The sequence below is a fragment of the Acinonyx jubatus genome, chromosome A1 (assembly GCF_027475565.1).
Source record: "Acinonyx jubatus isolate Ajub_Pintada_27869175 chromosome A1, VMU_Ajub_asm_v1.0, whole genome shotgun sequence".
Lineage (NCBI taxonomy): Eukaryota > Metazoa > Chordata > Mammalia > Carnivora > Felidae > Acinonyx > Acinonyx jubatus.
The window spans coordinates 24,882,915-24,904,384 of NC_069380.1; the positions used below are offsets into that span (position 1 = coordinate 24,882,915).

At 46.6% G+C, this 21,470-nt stretch overlaps 1 protein-coding gene across 10 annotated transcripts in view; it reads right to left on the reverse strand.

Moving 5' to 3' along the window:
* Positions 1-10,113, reverse strand: part of CBY2 (chibby family member 2) — a 151,454-nt gene extending 141,341 nt beyond the window's left edge. For 3 of the 10 annotated variants that reach the window (XM_015068880.3, XM_053215717.1, XM_053215719.1), the window contains exon 1: positions 8,526-8,640. In XM_015068880.3, coding sequence (XP_014924366.2) covers positions 8,526-8,582 — 57 coding nt within the window. In that variant the 5' untranslated portion in view covers positions 8,583-8,640. Of the gene's footprint in view, positions 1-3,465; positions 3,603-8,525; positions 8,641-9,271; positions 9,353-9,825 lie in introns of those variants that run through there. The other 7 variants (XR_008295542.1, XR_008295544.1, XM_027064867.2 and 4 more) reach the window with 6 other exon arrangements.
* Positions 10,114-21,470: the final 11,357 nt, after the last annotated feature.

A 21,470-nucleotide genomic window follows, 5' to 3' on the forward strand; every position in this document is an offset into this window, starting at 1 on the left:
ATGTGCCTGTAAAGTGGAAATAAAAGCACATGCCCTGTTTGGGTCACCACCCCGTTGTGAGGACTGAATGAGATAACAATTGCAGACGTGTTTTTGAAACTGCTGAGCACCACAGAAATGTAAGGTGTTATCGAGAAGAGTAGGTTTTGCTAATGGTAGAATTCTGAGGTGTATTCAAAAAGTGGTGAACAGGTGGAATGTGTCCTGGAGAAGAGGTAACAATTGTAGCAATGAATTAAAAAAAAAAAAAAATCACGATGGCTACTTCTAAAGACACCCAAAGCACTTCACCTTAAGTACATTGCAATGCTCTCCAAATATCAAGTCCTCATTTCTCAGGCTATTTTCACAATTTTACAGATGGAGAAGATAGAAAACAAGTCAGGTTATCTGCATTATGTCTTCGGGCGTAGAGAGAAATATAATTTGCACGGTGTATAATGTTGGCTGGAATTCTTCAAGACCCAAAGAGCTAGATAAATAGAAGGCACAGTTCTATGCCATTAACTTTGCAATAAGCACATGTCATTAACTTTGTAAGGATGTGCTTAATCTTCTAGATAGTGAGGGTGCAGGGACATTCTGCAATCAGAACCTTATTTACTTTAAATAAATCCAGCCTCCATGGTTTTCGTATTTCCCAATTGGGAAAGCACAGTCGTTCTTGTGGCCGAAGCTGAGACCAGAATGAACTTCACTGTGGGCAGTACGGCCCGTTTCCTTGTCAGTTTAAGGTCCCTTGACCCTAGATTTCTGGGACGATTGGCCACAGTCACTAAGGAATGGATCTTGAGAGGTCCTCTCCAGCCAACGGGGGCCTCCATCACAGCAGGATCCTGTTCTAGAACACATTACTACGGGAATTGTGGTCGTAGTCAACAGTGTATATCCCAGTCTTGAGAAGAAAACAAACACTGAGCTCCAGTTTTGTGTTAGGCCCTGAGCTGAGCATTCTACCCACCAATTAACTTCACCCTCGCAACACTGACTTAATAAAGTGTTGTCGTAATTGCCATTTTACAGATGGAGGAGTAAACTCAAGACTCTAAGTTAAATGAACGGTGCCGGTTTACCCACGAGGTCACAAATCCAGTCCTGGCTGCCCGAACGTGTATGTGTGAAACACACGCATAGGAAATTGCCAAGGATTTATCAAGGCACTTGCAGTAGTTACGGGGGTGAAGATCGTTTTTTTGTTAACTTCTTTTTTTAATTTTTTTACCATTTTTTATTTATTTTTTGAGAGAGAGAGAGAGAGAGAGACAGAGTGTGAGCGGGGGAGGGGCAGAGAGAGAGGGAGGGAGTCACAGAATCCAAAGCAGGCTCCAGGCTCTGAGCTGTCAGCACAGAGCCCGACGCGGGGCTCAAACCCACAGACCGTGAGATCATGACCTGAGCCAAAGTTGGTCGCTCAACCGACGGAGCCAGCCAGGCGCCCCTGTTAACTTCTGATTATGGAAAATTTCAAACATGTACCAAAAGAGAAGAGCCCGATAAATGTCCACATACCCCTCCCCCAGCCTCACAGGGCCAGGCCACACTTGTTTCATCTGTACGTCCACCCAAGTCCACAACCACCCCCACCCCGCCACTGAGTTATTTTAAAGCAACGTGTAGACATCCTGTTATTTTACCTATAAATACGTGACTGTGCGTCTTTTTAACAAAGCATCAATACCATTATTATCCCTTTAAAATTTAATACTGGGGGCGCCTGGGTGGCCCAGTTGGTTAAGCGTCTGACTCCTGATTTCAGCTTCATGATCTCTCGGTTCATGAGGTCGAGCCCCACATTGGGCTCTGCACCGACAGTGAGGAGGCTTCTTGGGATTCTCTCTCTCTCTTTCTTTCTCTCTCTGTCCCTCCTCTGCTTGTGCTGTCTCTTGCTCTCTCTCAAAAATAAATAGATGTTTCAAATACAATACAATACAATACATTTAACACTAATCACTTAATATCAGCAAATACTGAGTCAGGGTTCAGATTCCCCCAGTTGTCTTTATTTTCTGATCGGTTTCAGAGATATGCGTCTTCATCCAACCGAATGTCTGAAAAGGAATCACTAGCCCTTTATCCTGTTTATCACTGTTCAGAGTATCCATGATGGCTATTAAATCATCATATTCAGCTGCCTTTATTCTGCCTGGGCTCCCCCAGGAACTTCTGACTGCTCCCTCAGCAGAAATGCACTAAATAAAACCTTAATGTGTAGGTGGTGGATCCCTAGCTGTGAACAGTCTGGATATTTGGGCCCTTATCCCTGTGCATGCCATCAGGTGCCTCTTACCCTCTGACCTTGGTTTTCACATCTGTACAACGGGGATCAGTGACATCACCTCTTGGTCTAACTTTCCCTGGCCCAGTGATGGATCCATGTTTGTAAATGGGCACCGCCATAGCCCCAGCTGTCCTTTTTACCAACCAACCTTAACATCTTGTCCCCTCCTTTAAATGGCCAGCGCTTCCCACGCAGACCCTGTGCCTTCTCTGTTACACGCCCGCAGCACCCAATCCAGAAAATGTTGATAGACTAATAGGTCCCCATGACTTCCTTCCCCAGGAAACCAAATCCTCCTCTCATGACTGAGTCCTGTATCTTCCCTCCTATTCCCAGACAGAATCAAGGAGGAGGTCAAGGCCAGTGTTGCCTCATGGCCTAGTGTCTTAGATACAACACAAAAACGTTTAACAACGTTTAATAGTCATGTATTTACTTTAATGGCTATTGGAAGAACATACCTATTTTATCAAACTCACAATCCTATGGATAGTACTAAGATGAGGCTAAATTAAGTCAGGACCTTCCCCTGCAAGTGAGAAGATTTGAGGAAAAATACCAAATATGCAGGCATTTCAGAGACGCCAAGAACCCTGATTAAACTTTGAGAAAACGTTAAGACCAAACAAATTCTTTCTTCCCCAATTCCAGTCAGACCTAGCTGGATTTAGTCCGTAAAGAAAGGCTCCCTCTTGGCCTTATGAAAACAAGGTCACCTCGCCCTAAATATATTTCTACTCTGAATGTTCTTGTAACAATTCTTCATCCACATTTATGTGGATTAATCAGCTAACATTAATCGGGCATCTAGTCTCAGACCCCACCCGCCTCCAAGGAACTTCCAGTCAGTTTGAAAATTTAGTGAATAGTACCAACTATCGCTGGGTGCAAATGAGGGCAGTCAAAGAGGAGCATACGTTAATGCAGGCTGTAAGATGTGGGGATCAAGGGACCGGGTGTCACAAAACCCAAAAAGAGTCCCGGCTCGACGCCGTCTGGGTGCGTGACCTGTACAAAATCGTTTCATTTCTGTGCCGACATTTCCATATCCAGAAAATGTGGATGCTAACACGATTCAGAGCCACGCTGGGTTTCTACAATGACCAGCTTTAGAGGGTGCCATTCACAACTGTTGTTGCCATGCACAACCTGTACCCCCATCCACAGCAACCTCACTGACATCTGACCTGTTTCAGGGAGTTTGTTGTAGAGTTCAGCAATGAAGGGACAACGTGTGACATTTTCTTTGTTTATAGAGAGCGACCGAGATGATGACTGCAAATTCAAAAAGACAAGTTGCTTAGATTTCCTTAGCGGAGGATTTCTAGAACAAGGAAAAGGAAATAGCACTTACTGAATGAGTATTATGTGAGGATATGCTAGTTGATTTCCATATTCATGTGTAATATCTTACAGAGAAGAACTATCATGTTTTATATAAAATCACAGAGCCAGCAAGGGGCAAGAGGCAGGGTTTAAAACAGGATATCTGACTCCAAACCACATACTTACTCTTGCTGTTCACAGGGCCCAGATGTTTTACTTTGCATGTGTTGGTATCATTACTTTGCAGAGCTTCTCTTCTGCCCTGTCCCATTTCCCGCCCCAGAGAGATAAATTACAGTTCTCTGAGGGCAGTGGCCTATCCCCCCCCCCTTTTTTTTTGACATGCCTAGACATGGAAACTAGAACAGCACGCTTCCCTTACAGCGGAGGTATAATGAGTCCTTGCGGGTGAACTAATCAACCGAAATGCACTGAAAAGTAACAAGGCGATCAGATTGAACCCCATGAACCTGTCGTCACTTTCGGCCTGCCATAGTGGTGATTTCATTTGTCTCTGTATAGTTAGCGTCTTTGGTGAAGCCCTATCTTCATTTCGATTCATATTTGTAAACTGCACAGCTGTGACCGCGCGATGGCCAATCTATAGCAGTGGGGTTTTCCCCTGTGAATTCCGCAAAACCCCAGGTCAATCCGTGTAGCCCTTAAAGGGGGCTGGCCCCTGCACGCGAGCATGCTGGTTTTCCTGTCACCATCTTGAACATATAATCCAATGAGGGTGGCGGCCCCGAATTCCCAGTGGCTTTGGGCTCAAAAGTCCCATCTTTGAGTGCTCTTGAGAGAGTCACTTAGCTTCTCTGAATGTCACCTCTAAAATGAACCTAAACGTAACTGCTCTGCCTGCTTCCTGGTGTGAAAGGCCAAGAAGTGGGAAACAAGCAGTCATAAGGACCAAACAGGTGGCCCGTTCTGCCGGTGAGGCTTGAATGTTCCTGGCCTAAAGCACTATAGCAAATGCCGAATGTATTTCTTTACCAAAGTTTGGGCTTTCCGAGGAGTGAGCGTCTGAGCTAAGCAAACACAGGAGGAACAAAACCCCAGGACGACTCAGCCCATGTTTGAAGCCAGCCCCTTCTCAGTAGGTCTCCACAGCCAGGGGTATCACTAGTTGGGTATCATGGACGAAACTGATCTGCGCTTGATGTCCTTGAGGTCCGCCGAGAGGTCTGGGCCTTTCAGAACTCTGAAAGGTTCTTCTAAGTCTGGGAGGTAGAGCCTATGGCAGCATGATTCTGGTCCCCAGAGCAGCCATGACCAACATTTCCCATGAAGGAGAAACTGTCTCTTCCCTAATCTATGGGAAATGTCCTCCGGTATGGATACAGACCCAGAAGGGGAAAGAGGAGAAGTGTGGCTTCTCCTTGAAAGGATGGATGCGGGAAGGGGAATACAGTTGGCCGTGGGGCTCATCAGACCTTTCCATCACCTTGTGAGGAAGACAACCGAGAGACTCTGCCCTCAGCAGCACCATGCTCCCAGTTGAGACCTAAGACGCCTTACTGCCAGGGGTCCAGAAAGGGTCCTGGGCACAGACATCTCTCTCACAGAGCCTGAATCCCACCTGCGAATGGAAATCCCTCCGTAGCATCAGACCTGGCCCTCTCCCCCGCATCTCCTTTTTATTTAATTTTTTTCAGTGTTTATTTTTCAGAGAGAGAGAGAGAGAGTGGGGGAGGGGCAGAGCACGAGGGAGACACAGAATCCGAAGCAGGCTCCAGGCTCTGAGCTGTCAGCACAGAGCCCAATGCAAGGCTCGAACCCACAAACCATGAGATCATGACCTGAGCCGAAGCTGGACACTTAAACTGCTGAGCTGCCCAGGCAACCCCAGCGTCTCCTTTTTTTCAATGCAAGTGGTCTTGCAAGGAAAATGCTTGAAATCACCAACCACTGAGTGCCTTTGTCAGATCACTGGCCTCCAGCAAATGGAGAACATGGAGGAAGAATGGCCAATAGGAAGGTGGGGGGGGGGGGGGGAGGGCAGGGAACAAAGGGGGAGATCCATGGAGTTTCTAAGGACCAGGACTCTCTGAGTGGGACTTTCCAGGGTGCAGTGTCTGAGGTTGGTGGCCTTCCATCTAAAGCGTTTGGGGAGGACTGGACAGTAACTAGGCAGGTGTAGCTGACGTACTCTAGAGTGCTCTCTGCTCCTGGAAATCTACGGCTACCACAGACCAGAAGAGGCGTTCAAATGCCCCAGCAGACTCAAAACCTATTGACCAGGTTTTTTTAAACACCTACTTTCCCAGCATTATTGAGGGTTACAGCAAAGAACATTGGCCATCTGAGGTATTTTTCAGGTACGTGAGGCTGAGATCCCTAGGATGCCGAAAGGAAGAGCTGGGTATGCTGCTAATTTTCAGACGAAGGGACAAGGGCCGAGTGTCATCATACTGTGAAATTAACTCAGCTGCCTAGTACCCCGATACGGCCGACGTTGGTTTTAATAAATGCTAACAGGTAAGAGGATGATTCCCAGGCCCATGTGATCGATTTTGAGAGAATTATACAGTTGACAGCAATAAGGAAAAGATGCCATCATAGGTGATCAAATAAATGTCAGCAAATTGTTTAACATGCAATCTCCTGAGATCGTCCTCCTAAAAGTTACTCAAATGGGGAGAGACGTGGGTATTGTGGGCAGATTCCATAGCTCCCTGTTCTTGAAGAACAAGCCCTAACAAAGGAGAATGGGAATAAGAGGCTTGCACGGGGCACTGGAGGGTGCTGTTGGAGCTCGATCTGGTCTGGTGTAGACCCTTCGTTAATGATCCAGCCATAAACAATGCCTTCACGAGACGCACTGCTAGCACTCATTGGGGAAATAAGGAAGCCCTCGAGAATGGAATCGTTATGTGCAAAGGGAACCAGGTCAGCTGGCTCGGGCAGGAAATAGCATTGATGGCTGGCAAGTTAATGCGCTGTTGGGAAATAGATCAGAAAACACAAATATTTAATGTGAGAAGAAAAACTGGAAATCATTAAAACCTGAAAAGACCTGAGGGTGAGAACAAATAGTGAACCACCGGCACTTGCCGGGTAATTGAGAAGCCCAAATGCCCAACGCGATTGGGAGGCCCCAGGCACTTTCTGGAGACACAGAGCTACTGTCGCAATTCCCTTCTAAACAAGACGGACCGGATCCCAGAATAAAGCAGCACTGTGGCTGACACACTCAGGAAGCTAAGGACAAGCAGTTGGGATGCAGAGAGAGGAGGCGCTATTTCCTAAGAGCGAGAGAAGAAACAGGGAGCTGAGAAGCAGCCAGGCCCAGCCTGGTGGCACATGCCTGGCGTGTGACGGAGTGACAGTGGGCACTGGCCTGGGCTCAAAGCCCCTAACTCTAGCTCTGCCATTACTAAAGGGGCGGCTGCGGTTCCCGGCTCCCACGCCTGTACAATCTATACCTCACACTCGCACGGCCTAGTGCCTGCCACATGATTGAATCAGCGCTCGGTCGATATGGCCCCAGAACAAGCTTGAGCCTCCTTAAGCCACAAACCGCCCCCCCCCCCCCCAGTTTTATTCCCCTTCTCTGCTCCTTCACGCTGGCCTGTTTCTGGGAGCTAAGCAGGAAGAGTTACGTCAGGTGTAGATTCAAGACTTTTTCCAACCTCTCCGTCACATGACCCCGATTTCAGATCCTATTCCTGCCCCCACCCCCAGGTTGGCACCCTCTTCCCGTCCCTTAGTGATGCAGAGAGTGATTTACGTGGGCTGTGAACAAACCAAAGGAGCAAACCCACCCTCGGGGAGAGTAGTGGTCAGCAGAACTACGTGGCATTTCAGTGGATAGAATCAGACCTAAAACAAGTTCCTAAGAGCCGTAGGAACCCTACGGGGAAACCATGCCGTCTGATGACCAGGACGAAGTTTTGTATTCTAAGCTTCATGAGCTGAAACTGATGAAGTGGCTGCCCATTACAAAGTTATAAGGACAGACTCCTGGGTGGCTCAGTCGGTTAAGCGACTCAGGTCATGATCTCACAGTTCATGAGTTCGAGCCCCGCGTCAGGCTCTATGCTGACAGCTCAGAGCCTGGACTCTGCTTTGGATTCTGTGTCTCCCTCTCTCTCTGCCTCTCCCCCGCTCATTCTCTCTCTCTCTCTCTCTCTCTCTCTCAAAAATAAACATTTTAAAAATTAAAAAAAAAATAAAGTTATAAGGATAACTTGAAAACAAATAGCTGGGATGTTTTTGTGTCCTGTTTCTCCCTCCTGCTGAACATACTTGCCTAGATTGTTACCTGTTGAAAGAATGCTGAAGGTTTTCTTTCTAATCCTATTCTTCTGAAAATCCTTGAGATGGCTTTATTTTTTTTATTTTTTTTAACGTTTTTATTTATTTTTGAGAGAGAGAGAGACAGAGCGTGAGCAGGGGAGGGGCAGAGAGAGAGGGAGACACAGAATCCGAAGCAGGCTCCAGGCTCTGAGCTGTCAGCACAGAGCCCGACGCGGGGCTCGAACTCACAGACTGTGAGATCATGGCCTGAGCTGAAGTCGGACGCTTAACCAACTGAGCCACCCAGGCGCCCCGAGACGGCTTTAGAAAACATATGTATAATTTTACTATATATAATTATATAGTTTATATTATATATGTAATTCTACATTAAATGTTATTATATGTATATATACATATTAGCTATGTATTTATATCTATACATATCTATATAGATATCTATATATAGTATATATATCTAGATAGATATATCTATAGCTATCTATAGATATCTATATCTATCTATCTATCCACATCTATCTATTTAGATAGATATATCTATCTATATATCTGGATAGATATAGATAGATAGATAGATAGATAGATAGATAGATAGATATGATGCCCACTGATGATCGATCCTGTCCCTACACATCCCCGTATGTAGCTTTCCGGTAGTTACCTCTGCACTGGATTCCTCCACCCTACATTTCAGCCCCTCTGGTTGCACCGCCATCATCTTCCAACAGGCCCTCAGGTGACTCTGAAGAAGTAAGGCTGCCCCCTTTGTGACATAGCAGCAGTGGAAACAATCCAGTCAGGAGAACCCCACCAAGGAAATGGCTGCTTAGCAGAAGGAGACCTCAGACTCTCCAGCCTGCCAGCGCTTCACCCATTCATTGGCCTCCGTCCTGAGTCCCCCTTCCACCCTACCTTTGGTATGCGGCAGGCCCCGATTCTCTTGGCATCTCCAAAGCACCATGTACCTTTTGGCCCGCGTCCTAGCTTTTCTGCTTAACGGATTCGGTCGTGTGAATTTGGTTCCAGGTCCCAGTGCTCGTTCGCCCCCACCCCACCCGACCCCAGAATTCCAGGGTGGTTGTACAACAGCAAGCCCCAAAAGATCTAAGTCTGAGAAGAAGGGCTTATTCCAGAGTGTCATGGAAACTTTAAGTGTTATGATGACTGGAAGGTCTTACCAGGTCGCCAAACCCGCCTTCCTCATTTGAGGGATGACAAGCCCAAGACCCAGAGTGGCTAAGCAACCACCCCCGCCCTCCCCGCCGCCACTGCCCGGCACACGGCTGGTTGGCAGCTTGAATCTGAGGCCTTGACTATGCTGCTTATCCTACATATCTTGCCAAAGTTTGGAAAGGGGTGAGTTGTTCTGGCTACAACTAAGTTACACCCTTCTGTGAATATCCCTACCTGAGGGAGAACCACGTTGATGGGAATTTCTAGGCTTTCAGTCCTGGTATCTCTTTTTCTTGTAAAATTTGGCCTTGAGTGCTGTGGAAAAGAGAAAATAAGATTTCTGCTTCCTAGCCCGTCCTCTGAGCCTCAGTTGCTCACCTGAAAAACAAGAGACTTTCTACTCACTTAGCCCCTCTCGTCACTTATGTACATTATGAAAATCTGAGTCTGAAAGCATATGAAGATGGCATCTGATAAGATGTGATTTTAAGAAATTAAGGGGCGCCTGGGTGGTGCAGTCGGTTAAGCATCCGACTTCAGCCAGGTCACAATCTCGCGGTCCGTGAGTTCGAGCCCCGTGTCAGGCTCTGGGCTGTGGCTCGGAGCCTGGAGCCTGTTTCCGATTCTGTGTCTCCCTCTCTCTCTGCCCCTCCCCCATTCATGCTCTGTCTCTCTCTGTCCCAAAAATAAAGAAATGCTTTAAAAAAAAAAAAAAAAAAGAAATTAAGACACATTGGGGTCAAGGGCCGCCAAAAAGTCTTAGGAGCAGAGACGCCCAAACCTATTACCTTTGCTAAGATTATTACTCCCACCTCAAGTAAAAAGCCATAGCAGTGTTAGGTGCCGGGTATAGGTCCTGTGCAGGAGTTGGTCACCAAAACACTCAGAACATTCCAGAGGTGACATCACAAAACAATATGGTGTTTTGCAGGGCTCATGGTCTCTCTGAGTATCACAGGTGGGAATGAGGCATCTAACAGTCAGAAGGAGCTCACCCTGGTCGTGTCCAGCTTACTGATCAAGGTGAATGTGACACACAATAATCCAAACGCCAGCCCCCTGTTTGGTCATCCTATTCACCTCCCCAGTGCCCAGATGGGCCGAGAGCCCTATCCTCTCTCTAAAGGTAGCATCTTCTACTTGGAGTTGTATCACTCAAGAAGGAAGACAGCAAAACTGAACTCATTCCAGACCAAAGGAAGATATGTAGCCTGAGATATTTTCTGCCACCAACCAATTCTCCAATTCTTTGAGGCCAACTGGCTGTCCTATATTCAATTCAATTCTGACACGTTCTACCTGGAGTTGGTGTCGGGTCACCTAAGTTGAAGGGCTCAGTCCCACAAGACAGCCCCCACTTCAGACACCAGTTGTAACTCCCAGGCCACCAGTGTTTCTGACTGACCAGCTATGAATTGGGGGTTCCCACAACCCGCCCCCCAGCTTCAGTAATCTGCCAGGATAGCTAACAGAACTCAGGAAAACACTTTATTTACCGTTAGTTTTATTATAAAAGATACAGCTCAGGAATAGCCAAATGGCAGATGCTTAGGGCAAGGTATGGGGGGAGAAGGACACGGAGCTTCCACACCCTTGCAGAGGACATCACCCTCCCAGCTCCTCCGTGTGTTCACCAACCCAGAAGCTCTCCTAACCCTATCGTTTAAGGGTTTGTATAGAGGATTCATTACCTGGCAGTGGTTGATTAAGTCATTGGCCTTTGGTGATTGAAAATTTCCATCATTGGCCTTTGGTGATTGAAAATTTCCATCATTGGCCTTTGGTGATTGAAAATGTCCATCCCAACCCTCCCCTTTCCCGGGAGTAGAGGGATGCTGAAAGTTACAACCCTCCAATCACATGATTGCACATGGTTGATTCCTCTGGCAGTCAGTGTCCATCCTGAGGCCATCTAAGGGCCACCAAGAGTCCCTTCATCACCATAAACTCAGATGTGTCTCAGACGGGCACCACTTGGGAAATTCCCAGGGTTTTAGGACCTCTGTGCCAGGAACTGGGAACAAAACCCAAGACCGCAGTGTTGATGTCCAGGCTTCATGAAAGGGGTAGCCCAGCCCCCTGGCCGCATTCTGTCCAGTCATTTGCCTCTACAGACTATTAGTGGGAGCCTTCTTGTGTCTCTTAAGCCTCTTATTAGGCAGAGAGCTCCAATGGCACTACTATGCCATGTTTGGGGGGAAGAACAGCGGACCAGGGTCAGCAGATCCAGGGACACCGTAACTGCCCACTGGAATCTTCCACATCCAGATTACAAGCAAGCCTTGCTTTAAGAAAATGCAATGTACAAAAATTCAAAGATATATGTATGGAAAAAACACGAAGGTAATTAATCACATTATCAAAGAATTGACTGCTCACCTCCAATAGGTTCAGATGAGCGCCTTCCTCCCACAGGAGGCACTTCTAAGGCCAAGGAGCATGAGCTCTGCCCCGTAAGGTTCTTCACGGACAAAGAAACCGGCGAGTAAGCCTGATGTGTTTAATTACTATTGTATATGTGCATATAAGAAATTATTCACATTTGTTAGTATTTTTATTTTAACGGGAGGAACTTCTCTAAGTGATTCTTTTTTAATGTAATTTTCCAATTGTGGTCATAAACGCCCCACCCCATTTAAGTTCTTCTTGGCTTTGTACAGTGATTCCCCTAGATTATACCCATGATCTCAGGGGAAACCGAAGGTATGGTTCATTCCTAGAAGGGAAGTCTTGCTGTCGGATGATCACGAAAACTCCCAGGGTCCAGATAATGGTGGAAATCCTCCCTTTTCCCATTTCAGTGCCAAGTGGCCCAGTGGAGTCCTCCTCTGATGGGTGCCCAGGGGCCCTTCTCTTTGTGGGCTCCCTCCTTCCTCACCTCTGCCTTGGTCCTTGGCCTTTTTCTGCTCAGCAGCCTGGCTCTGGGTGAAGGAGCAGCTACGGTATCTGTGGCTGACAGTGATGGCTCTCACAGCATAACAGTGAGTATGACCTGACCACAGACACTCCCTCCTGTCCTTCGAGGGGGGTTGCTGAGGGGAGGGACGAAAACAAAAGGGCACAGGGACTGTCCTACTACATTAGCATAACAAGAACTTCTTTTATTGAACCCAGAGAAAGAGCGCCGATCAGAATAAATGAGGATGCAAATGGCAAGGTCACGGACTGACGGACTGACGCTGACGTCAGCAGGCCATGCGCAAATCTGAAGGCCAAGAAGGAGTTCCCGGGGCCGTATGTCTTAGCTCAGTCCAACACAACAAAATGTCACACACACTGGGTGGTTTACACAACAAGTACCTATTTCTCACAGTTCTGGAGGCTGGGAAGACCAAGATCAAGGAGTTAGCAGATTGGGTTCCTGATGAGACCTGCTTCCTGTCTCGCAGACGGCCACCTCCTCACTGTGTCCTCATATGGCAGAGAGAGCGAGAGTGTGTTCCGTGCCTCTCCTCATCTATTACAAGGACACTAATCCCATCCGCAAGACTTCACAAAACCTAATTACCTCCCGAAAGCTAACCCTCCAAATACCATCCCACTGGGGATTAGGGCTCCAACATAGGAATTTTAGAGGGACTAAAACATCCAGTCTACACAGCATGTGACTTGGACAAGTCACCGCCCCCCCCCAGAAGCTCAGTTTTCTTGTCTCCAAGATGAGGAAATTATAAGTAATTTGAGATACCACACATAAAGGAGCTGACACTTAGCAAGTTCTCAATAAATAATCACTGCCTTGAAGCCCTCCTACAAAATCGCCTCTCTCCCCCTTTGACTTAAAATCTCAAGCAGCTGACGCACAACTGGAGCTACCGTTACAATTCTTGATAGGATTTTGTGAAGGCTTTGTATTTGCCTGATTGATGAGTTGGCTTTTGTTTTTAAGGGAGGAGCATTTCAAACGGAGCCATCCTACTTGTCCATTAGCTGGGCTCCTTCCTCCTCTGCAGAACACATGTATCCGTAACCCAGTATGGAGAAGCTTCCCTGCGATGAAACCCGAAATGCCTGTTATTACTCAGATTAACACCATCATCAATCATCCACGTTCCGTGAGCATCCACAATTGGTGGGCGCTACATAGAGCATGGAGGTAGACATGCCTCGTGGGTTTCTAATCTAAACAGACAGGTAGAGCAGAGACAAAGGGAAAGGGCAAGCGTGCATCTGAGATTCTCCAGGCTTTCTTTACATGCAACTGTCCGATGATGAATCACAGGGAAAAATTCAGCAAGCAGGAGGGTCTATTAGAGAGCCCAGGGCCTCTTGCCTTTCCCCGGAGAGTCACGGAAACCGTAGCTGTCGGCCCAGGAGTCAGAGGGTGGGCAAGGCAGGGGACATTCTGACCTTTCCCTCCTCATTTATGGAGAAGAGGATGAAAGTTGGATGAGTGTAGTAAATTATCATGATGCCTGTCATCTCTAAATTGCAGGACATGGTGGGAATATGTGTTATTTTTGCTACATAGGGCAGAGGATAGTCTACTTTGGTGCCAAAGGAGCACACTGAGTACAGATAACAAGGGTTGGAGCCAAGCTCTTTAGAGACAGTTGGGGGCCCTCACCTTCTGAGGAAGTAGAAGGTAGGAGCCAGGAAGTCCAAGAAAGCCTGCTGGTAAGTCTATTGGGCAACAAATAAAGGTCAACAGTTGGAAAAACCTAAGAGGGAAGGAAGTGAAAAAATAAAATGGCAGCTATCAGGGGCAGCTGGTTGAGATGAATGGCTGTTATTGATAGAAGAACCACTCACCGGCGTGGGAATATTGACGAAACCAACAGAGGTAGAATGTGCCGGAAAGTAGAACGGTTGGCACTCCCAAGTTCCAAAGATAACCAGGATAAGTAAACCCTTCTTAAAATCAGAAAGGAGACCGTGTGTAGGACTGGTCCTCATAAGTAACATCGAAACTCGTGGGTCTTTAGAGCTGAGTGCCATCCTTACAAACTTCCCTTCTGAATCTGGGAGTGCTAGAAATCCCCCCAAAGTTCTGACTTTTTCCTCATATTAGTCCATTTGTTCATTTGATCCAAGAGGGAGGCTCGATTAAAAGACGTCCTATGGAGGGGCACCTGGGTGGCTTAGCCGGTTAAGCATCTGACTTCAGCTCAGGTCATGATCTCACAGTTTGTGAGTTTAAGCCCCGCATCGGGCTCTGTGCTGACAGCTCAGAGCCTGGTGCTAGCTTCTGATTCTTTGTCTCCCTCTCTCTCTCTCTGCCCTTCCACCGCTCACACTCTCTCTCTCAAAAATAAATGAACATTAAAAAATTAAAAAAAAAAAAAGATGTCCTACGGAGAAGACTTCTAGTCTCTAAGAAATTCTCCTTCAGTTTGGAAAATGTCACAGCTGAAACTAATATAACGTTGTATGTCAAATTATACTTCAACAATTTTTTTTATTTTATTTTTTTAACATTTATTTATTTTTGAGACAGAGAGAGACAGAGCATGAACAGGGGAGGGGCAGAGAGAGGGGGAGACACAGAATCCGAAACAGGCTCCAGGCTCTGAGCTGTCAGCACAGAGCCCGTCACGGGGCTTGAACTCACGGACCGTGAGATCATGACCTGAGCTGAAGTCGGACGCTTAACCGACCAAGCCACCCAGGCGCCCCACTTCAACAATTTTTAAAAAATAAGTGACTGTGAGGTCTCTGGCCCCAGTGGGAGATGATAATTGGCCTTGTCATTGCAGACCATCAGAAGCCATGGGAGTGAACGCTTCCCAATGAAGACGCAGTGGGGGGTCGGGGGGGTCTCCCCTTCTGACCAACCGGGGGCAAAACTGAAGGTTTTGTTTATCAGCACAACTCTAATTGTGATTTGTATGATTCTGTACACTCCAATCTAACCGAAATTTAAAAATTATCTAATTAGTTAAGTGTGTAATCCCTTCAATTAATTAGCCATCAGTTGCTCCTTAATGATAATGAAATGCTAACAAATAGCATGTGACCTCTGAATAGTGCCAAATAAATCGATTAAAATATTTTTTCAAGAAGTAACAAGGAGGGGCGCCTGGGTGGCTCGGTCGGTTAAGCATCCAACTCTTGATTTCAGCTCAGGTCTTGATCTCACAGTTTGGGAGTCTGAGCCCCTCGTGGGGCTCCGCACCGACAGTGGGGGGCATGCCTGGGATTCTCTCCTCTCCCTCTATCTCTGCCTCTCCCCTGTTCACATGCTGTCTCTCTCTCTCTCTCTCTCAAAATAAATAAATAAATAAATAAGAAAAGAAGTAACAAGGATTCCATTTACTCATTTTGCTCCGTGAGTTTTAATGTGTTCAGTCTCCAAAACATGGGTCTGAGACTGGGCTTACATCCCTAAAAGCAAGGACAACCTCTTACGGTGATAGTGTCAGAGGAGACCTTCGCCTCCACACTGGCCGGTGGACAGACACACGGACTCTAAGTCGAGTGCCTATGTTGGGACCCTGGGCCCACCCCCATCTAGCTGCGGGACCTCTGCCGCATTCCTTCTGCCGAGCCTCAGTTTCTTTGATGACAGAATGGCCACGACTGTTCTTACAATTCAGGGTGGCGGTGAGGATTAAATTAGACAACACAGGACAGGACGAGACTTCAAAACAGTGCTGCGTGGGCTTCTCACACACAGGCGCTCGATAAATATTTACTGATTGGAAAGTTCAGGCGAACTGAAATCCTTATCAATGAACGTTTACTTGAGCATCATCTCTGAGCAAGGCAGTGTGCTTGGTAGCGGAGATGAGGAAGAAAAAGAGGAGAAGAAATCAGATGCCATTTCTTGCTCCCAAAAGGACCGTAATCTAACGAGAGAGCGGCATTTGAGGAAACAGGAGATATTTACTGAGTGCTTACTATGTACCAGGCACTGTTATCAGCCCTTTAAGTACCATTTAATCTTGTCAACAATTCAAGAAGGTTAAGCACCTGTTGCTTTTAGCCCCATTTTACAGTAAGGAAAGCGAGGCGCCAAAAAGTTAAGTGATTTGCCTACCATCGCTCAGCAAGTGTCGGAGCTAGGACACGACCTCCGATTCCAAGCCCTTAATATTGCCTTGCGTACTGGGAGCGAGGGGAGCATCCCGGACTTGGACTTGGAAGTCTTCAGCTTGCATATTCCATGCCGTCTGTGTAGCCCTGCGTAATTACTTCACCTCAGAATCAGAGTCTCCTCATCTGTAAAATGGGTTAGCAGTCCCCATGGCATGGTTTGTTGTGACCTGCCTTGTGCCTGGCATGCCGTAGGTGTCTAATAAAGTTTAGGTGCATCTGATTCTGCATTGCCATTACTGGGCCTTTTTTTTTTTTTTTTTTTTTTTTTTTTTTGCCATTACTATTTATAAACCAGAGTTTCTATCAGATAAACACACCCTGAGATCCCGCATATGAAACCTGGACCCTAGACATCCTTTGGACTCTCTCATAAAGTTGACCCACACTATTTCAAATGACTGTATTAAGAACTACATACCATCATCGGTAATCTACAGTCAGTGAGCTACAAAATCTTCTCCCAGTAACTCCTACCAGTAAATTCTCTTGAGTGCCACCCTTTACAGGTGCATTTCCTAATTTACAAATGTGATGTTTTAAAAGTTATTATGGTATGCATATGATAAAACTTACCCAAACGGAAATTTTTACAAGATAAACGAAGATAAAGTCACTGTTTCATCCTAACGTTGTTGTACCTTATTTATCAATAATACAAATATATTTTGCTTCTACAAAAAGTTATCAATAATATTTTTAGTGGGGTGCCTGGGCAGCTCAGTCAGTTAAGCATCTGACTCTTTTTTTTTTTTTAACGTTTATTTATATTTGAGACAGAGAGAGACAGAACATGAACGGGGGAGGGTCAGAGAGAGAGGGAGACACAGATTCTGAAACAGGCTCCAGGCTCTGAGCTGTTAGCACAGAGCCCGACACGGGGCTTGAACTCACGGACCACGAGATCATGACCTGAGCCAAAGTCGGCCGCTTAACCAACTGAGCCACCCAGGCGCCCTTAAGCATCGGACTCTTGATATCGGCTGGGGTCATGAGGTTCGTGAGGTCGAGCTCCCCGCATTGGGCTCCGCGCTGACAGCACAGAGCCCGTTTGAGATTCTCCGTCTCCCTCTCTCTCTGCTCCTTCCCTCCTCTCAAAATAAATAAATAAACCTTTAAATATATACATTTTTAGTGAACAGAATGTAACTAAGTGTGGTTCCGTAATTCTCAAAATCTTAGTTTAACACAGTGAGCCCAAAGTCAAGTTCTACATTCAACTGACTCACATTTTTTAATTTAATTCTTTTTAATTTTTGTTTTTAATGTTTTATTTTTGAGACAGGGAGAGACAGAGCATGAACAGGGGAGGGTCAAAGAGAGGGAGACACAGAATCCGAAAACAGGCCCCAGGCTCTGAGCTGTCACCACAGAGCCCGACTCTTTGTGCACTTCTGGCTTCAGCGGCTTTGCAGCAAGAGCTTGACTACGAATGACCAGAGGGGAAGGGGGTCAATTGTAAGGTGACGGAGGGTTACCAGACTTGGTAGTGATCACTTCACCGTGTATACAGGTGGTGAATTATAACATTGGGCGCCTGAAACATATAATGTCATGCCAGGTTTACCGCCATAAAAAGAAGGAGAAGACGGCAATGTCTTGAGTCAGAGGGCCCCAGCAAGCCCAAGGAGATGCCTCAGGCAGCAGGGAGGCACGCAGAATCAGGAGAAAGTTTGCCCGACCGCACTACTCTCATCCCTCTTACCTCCTGTTGAGGGTTCCCAAAATCAAGTCCAAGAAGGCAGAGAACAAGAGAGCTCTCGATGGAGCCAGCGTCTCAGAGCAAAGAGAAGGGCAAAGACGGCTCGCAACAACATAGCCAGCACCATTTCCAAATGGACGGACCCGACCCGAGGCACGTTTTTTTGAATATATGAATTCCCCCCGAGCCACCCTCCCAAAATCCAGAGTTAACACGTCAGGGTGAAGCCTGAATACTCCATGTTTTCTGTTTTTGGAAAGTTCTTTAAATGACTCCAATGCACAGTGAAGTTTGGGATCCCTAATGTTATAAGACACACAAATGACCTTGAAGGTTTCGAAGCAGGTCACACAGTGCCTTCTCACCAGGAGTCCAGACCAACAGGGGCAAATCACCTTAAGAATCTTCCCTAAGGGGACAGCATTTTGTCCTATTACGATGTCCCGGCTGGGGCAGTACTTACCAGTCAAAAAGAGAGAATTGTGTGACTCTCTCTCCTCAAGTACTAATCCCAAGGATAGCTGAGCCTAAGGATAAATTTTGTGCACTTGAACATTATTGTCCTTTTACCCCCTGAGTAGAAAATACAAGTAATAGCTCTAAAAGAAAGACCTGAATCCTTGAAAACTCTTCATACAAATCCAGACAGACCCTCAAACTTTAAACGGTAGCAGGCTTGAGTGGCTAAAGGGATTGTATTTCCACGAGGACCATCATTGCAAGGCATGTTGTTCAGAAGTCTCACTTAAAGATCATTTTTTTCCATTATAATCATTGAAGTGAAGCCAAGAGGGAAAAAATTTGACATTCTGATCTCTAGAATCTTGGCTTCAGAAATGCCTATTAATACAACACAATTCAATTTAATAAAACTTACAAACTCCCAGTAATCCTCAAGGTGCTCTTAAAATTGAAATTGATTCTGTGAAACTGCTTTCACCTACCATCATTAAGGAAAATTCCATTTTAAGTCAACTCTTAATAAGGGAGGTCATGAAGAAAACTATTAAGGCCAGGAATACAGACGTTAGGAACATGTGGCCGGAAGGAAGCAGAAGCCATGCGTATACCCCAATCCAGACCTTACACTTGCGTGATATTGCAGGCTCTGGGCCTAGCAGCCGCTCATTTTCCTAGAGAACTAAATGGAGGAAACTGTTCACCATTTCCAGTTGCACAGCACAATTAAGTGACAAGTTGTTTTCCATAAGGTAGTTTTACCGTAAACACGCCCACCATTAAAAGACGCGCGGCTGGCAGGCAGGGCGACCTTCATTCACTAATGTGGCCAGAGTAACAAAGAGACTTCATTGACTGCAGAAGTTGGAGTTCCAAGGCATAGCTTGGGTTTATCCATGTCATAAATGGGTCCTGAGGGCCATGGTTGGGATTGCTAGGCTCCTGGGTCCTGTTCCCTGACAGTCTATTAATCTGCCACGTAACCCTGAGCCCAGGCTCTTAAACGTCTCTCGTCAATTTTCCAACATAATAAGTGCAAATAAAAATAAGCCTATCTTAGAAATCCCATCAGGGTCAAACTTCACTTTTCTATAGGTACATCCTACTCTACCCAGTAGATATGTCCCACATTGCAGGGAAATGCTTACAGCGAATGGGAAATCAAATGACTGTCAGGTGGTATTTTTAGATACTCTCAGAGAGTTGACTTTAAAAGCATTCATTTACGAGAGTGGCTAAGAGGCCAGGTGTTAGAGATAGACAGCTGTTTTCTTGATGTGGCAAAAAAAACTGTTTTTGGTGGATTAACCAACATTTTTCCTGTCCCCTTAATTCCTATGATCTCACACCCCGTCGCCTCCGTGTTCTAGGACCTTGTACATTTACTACTTGTGTCCGTGACAGCTTACCGGTCATCAAAGATGTGTCCTCCTGCCCCTGCGTGGAGTGAAGATGTCGCTGGGAAGTGACTGCCCATCCAGGGACTGCATTCCGAAGCCCCCATGAGCCAGGCGGGGGCTGTGTGACCGAGTTCTACTCAAAAGGATGGGGGCAGAAATGACACATCCTACTTGTGACCATCTCTGCACAGCCGTTAGAAAGACAAGGAACAAAACAGGATGCCTCGTTCAGCTGGGAGATTCCTTAAGTCAGTTTAAGTCAAGAAAATAGATGTGCACCTCCTCTCTGAGTCCTTCAGTGTCACCTACTGCCCTGAGAATCAGGTCCTTCCCAGCCAGGACCAAGCACATGTAAAAATCAGGCTAAGCATCTACTCGATGCCTATGATATGCCAAGATCTTCCATGTATAAATGCAAAATCTCATTTTTAAGTAGTGGTAGAATTATCTGCCCTTAACAGAGGGGAAACTCGGGTCAAAGAGACCCAGGTGACTTGTTCAAGGTCCTTCCAAGAGTAGGTAGCAAGCACTGAAGTCTGAAACCAGGTTTTCTGGCTTTGAATGCAGGGACGGTGGCACAATTCTACAGTTTCCTCTTCGGGACAGGGTGCCCAAAGGGATCCCCGGCTCTTATCCATGCCTCAAAGGCCCATGCATCCAACGTAAGATCTGAGGCTGACCAGTTTGCAACGGACCTGTCTCTAAGGGCATCCTACTTGAGGTTCTAAGAAGAAAAAACAAATATTTTCTCCCAATCGTTTGATCCACATGAATGCATGGGCCATAGGGCCTGACCATCTGTCCACCATTATCCTCGTATGACTGACCACTGCCAGGTGTCACACCAGCCGGTATGGATTCGTTAGTTGGTATAAAACAAGTTCAGTGTAATCAATCACGCAAACTTGAGCCCTTAATACCCGCTATTACTGAAAGCATACCCTAACCTTGGGACGCTAAAGGATTAATGACCCAAGTGGAGATAGGAACAAGGCCTTAAACGCATGTGACTCATGTTTGTATCAAGTCTGACACTCATTGGCCCTGCAGGGACTCTCCCAACTCACTAGTGTAATCAGTAAAAAATTCACGTGGCCCCAAAACCTGGAGATTTGTGATCATGTGACCCACCTCAGAAAAACCTCGGACAACCCCACAGTGTTTTGCTTGCTACAACCAATTAGCCCCATACACTCCAGACCCACTTGTGTGACACACGGAGCACACTGCTGAGGTTACCGTGGCAGCCCCCCAATGTCCCCCTTGAGATGGGCCTCCATTTGCAGACCCCATCCCCTCCATTATGGGACCACAACACATTTATCACCTTTACTCCCCCAGGGGGCTTCCAGACGGTCTGTGCTATTGATCGTTTCAGCAATTTACCAGGTGGGGAATTAGAGTTATGGGTTAGTAATTTCCTGTGTGCCTCTTCCTTCCCTTCTCAAAGTTTGGTGCTAATTTTTTTTTAATGTTTATTTATTTTTGAGACAGAGAGAGACAGAGCATGAACAGGGGAGGGGCAGAGAGAGAGGGAGACACAGAATCCGAAATGGGCTCCAGGCTCTGAGCTGTCAGCACAGAGCCCGACGCGGGGCTTGAACCCACAGACCGTGAGATCATGACCTGAGCGAAGTCAGACGCTTAACCGACTGAGCCACCCAGGCACCCCAGTTTGGTGCTAATTTAATCCTCATAAGGACGCTGCGCTCCTCCGATGCCCTGATGGCTGGCTGGTTATTCATCTGCGAGACTTCGCAAAACTCCCTGACAGCCAGTATGTCCCTGGCTGACGTCAGACACAAGATCAGGCACCAAAAGCTCATCCAGCCAAAAG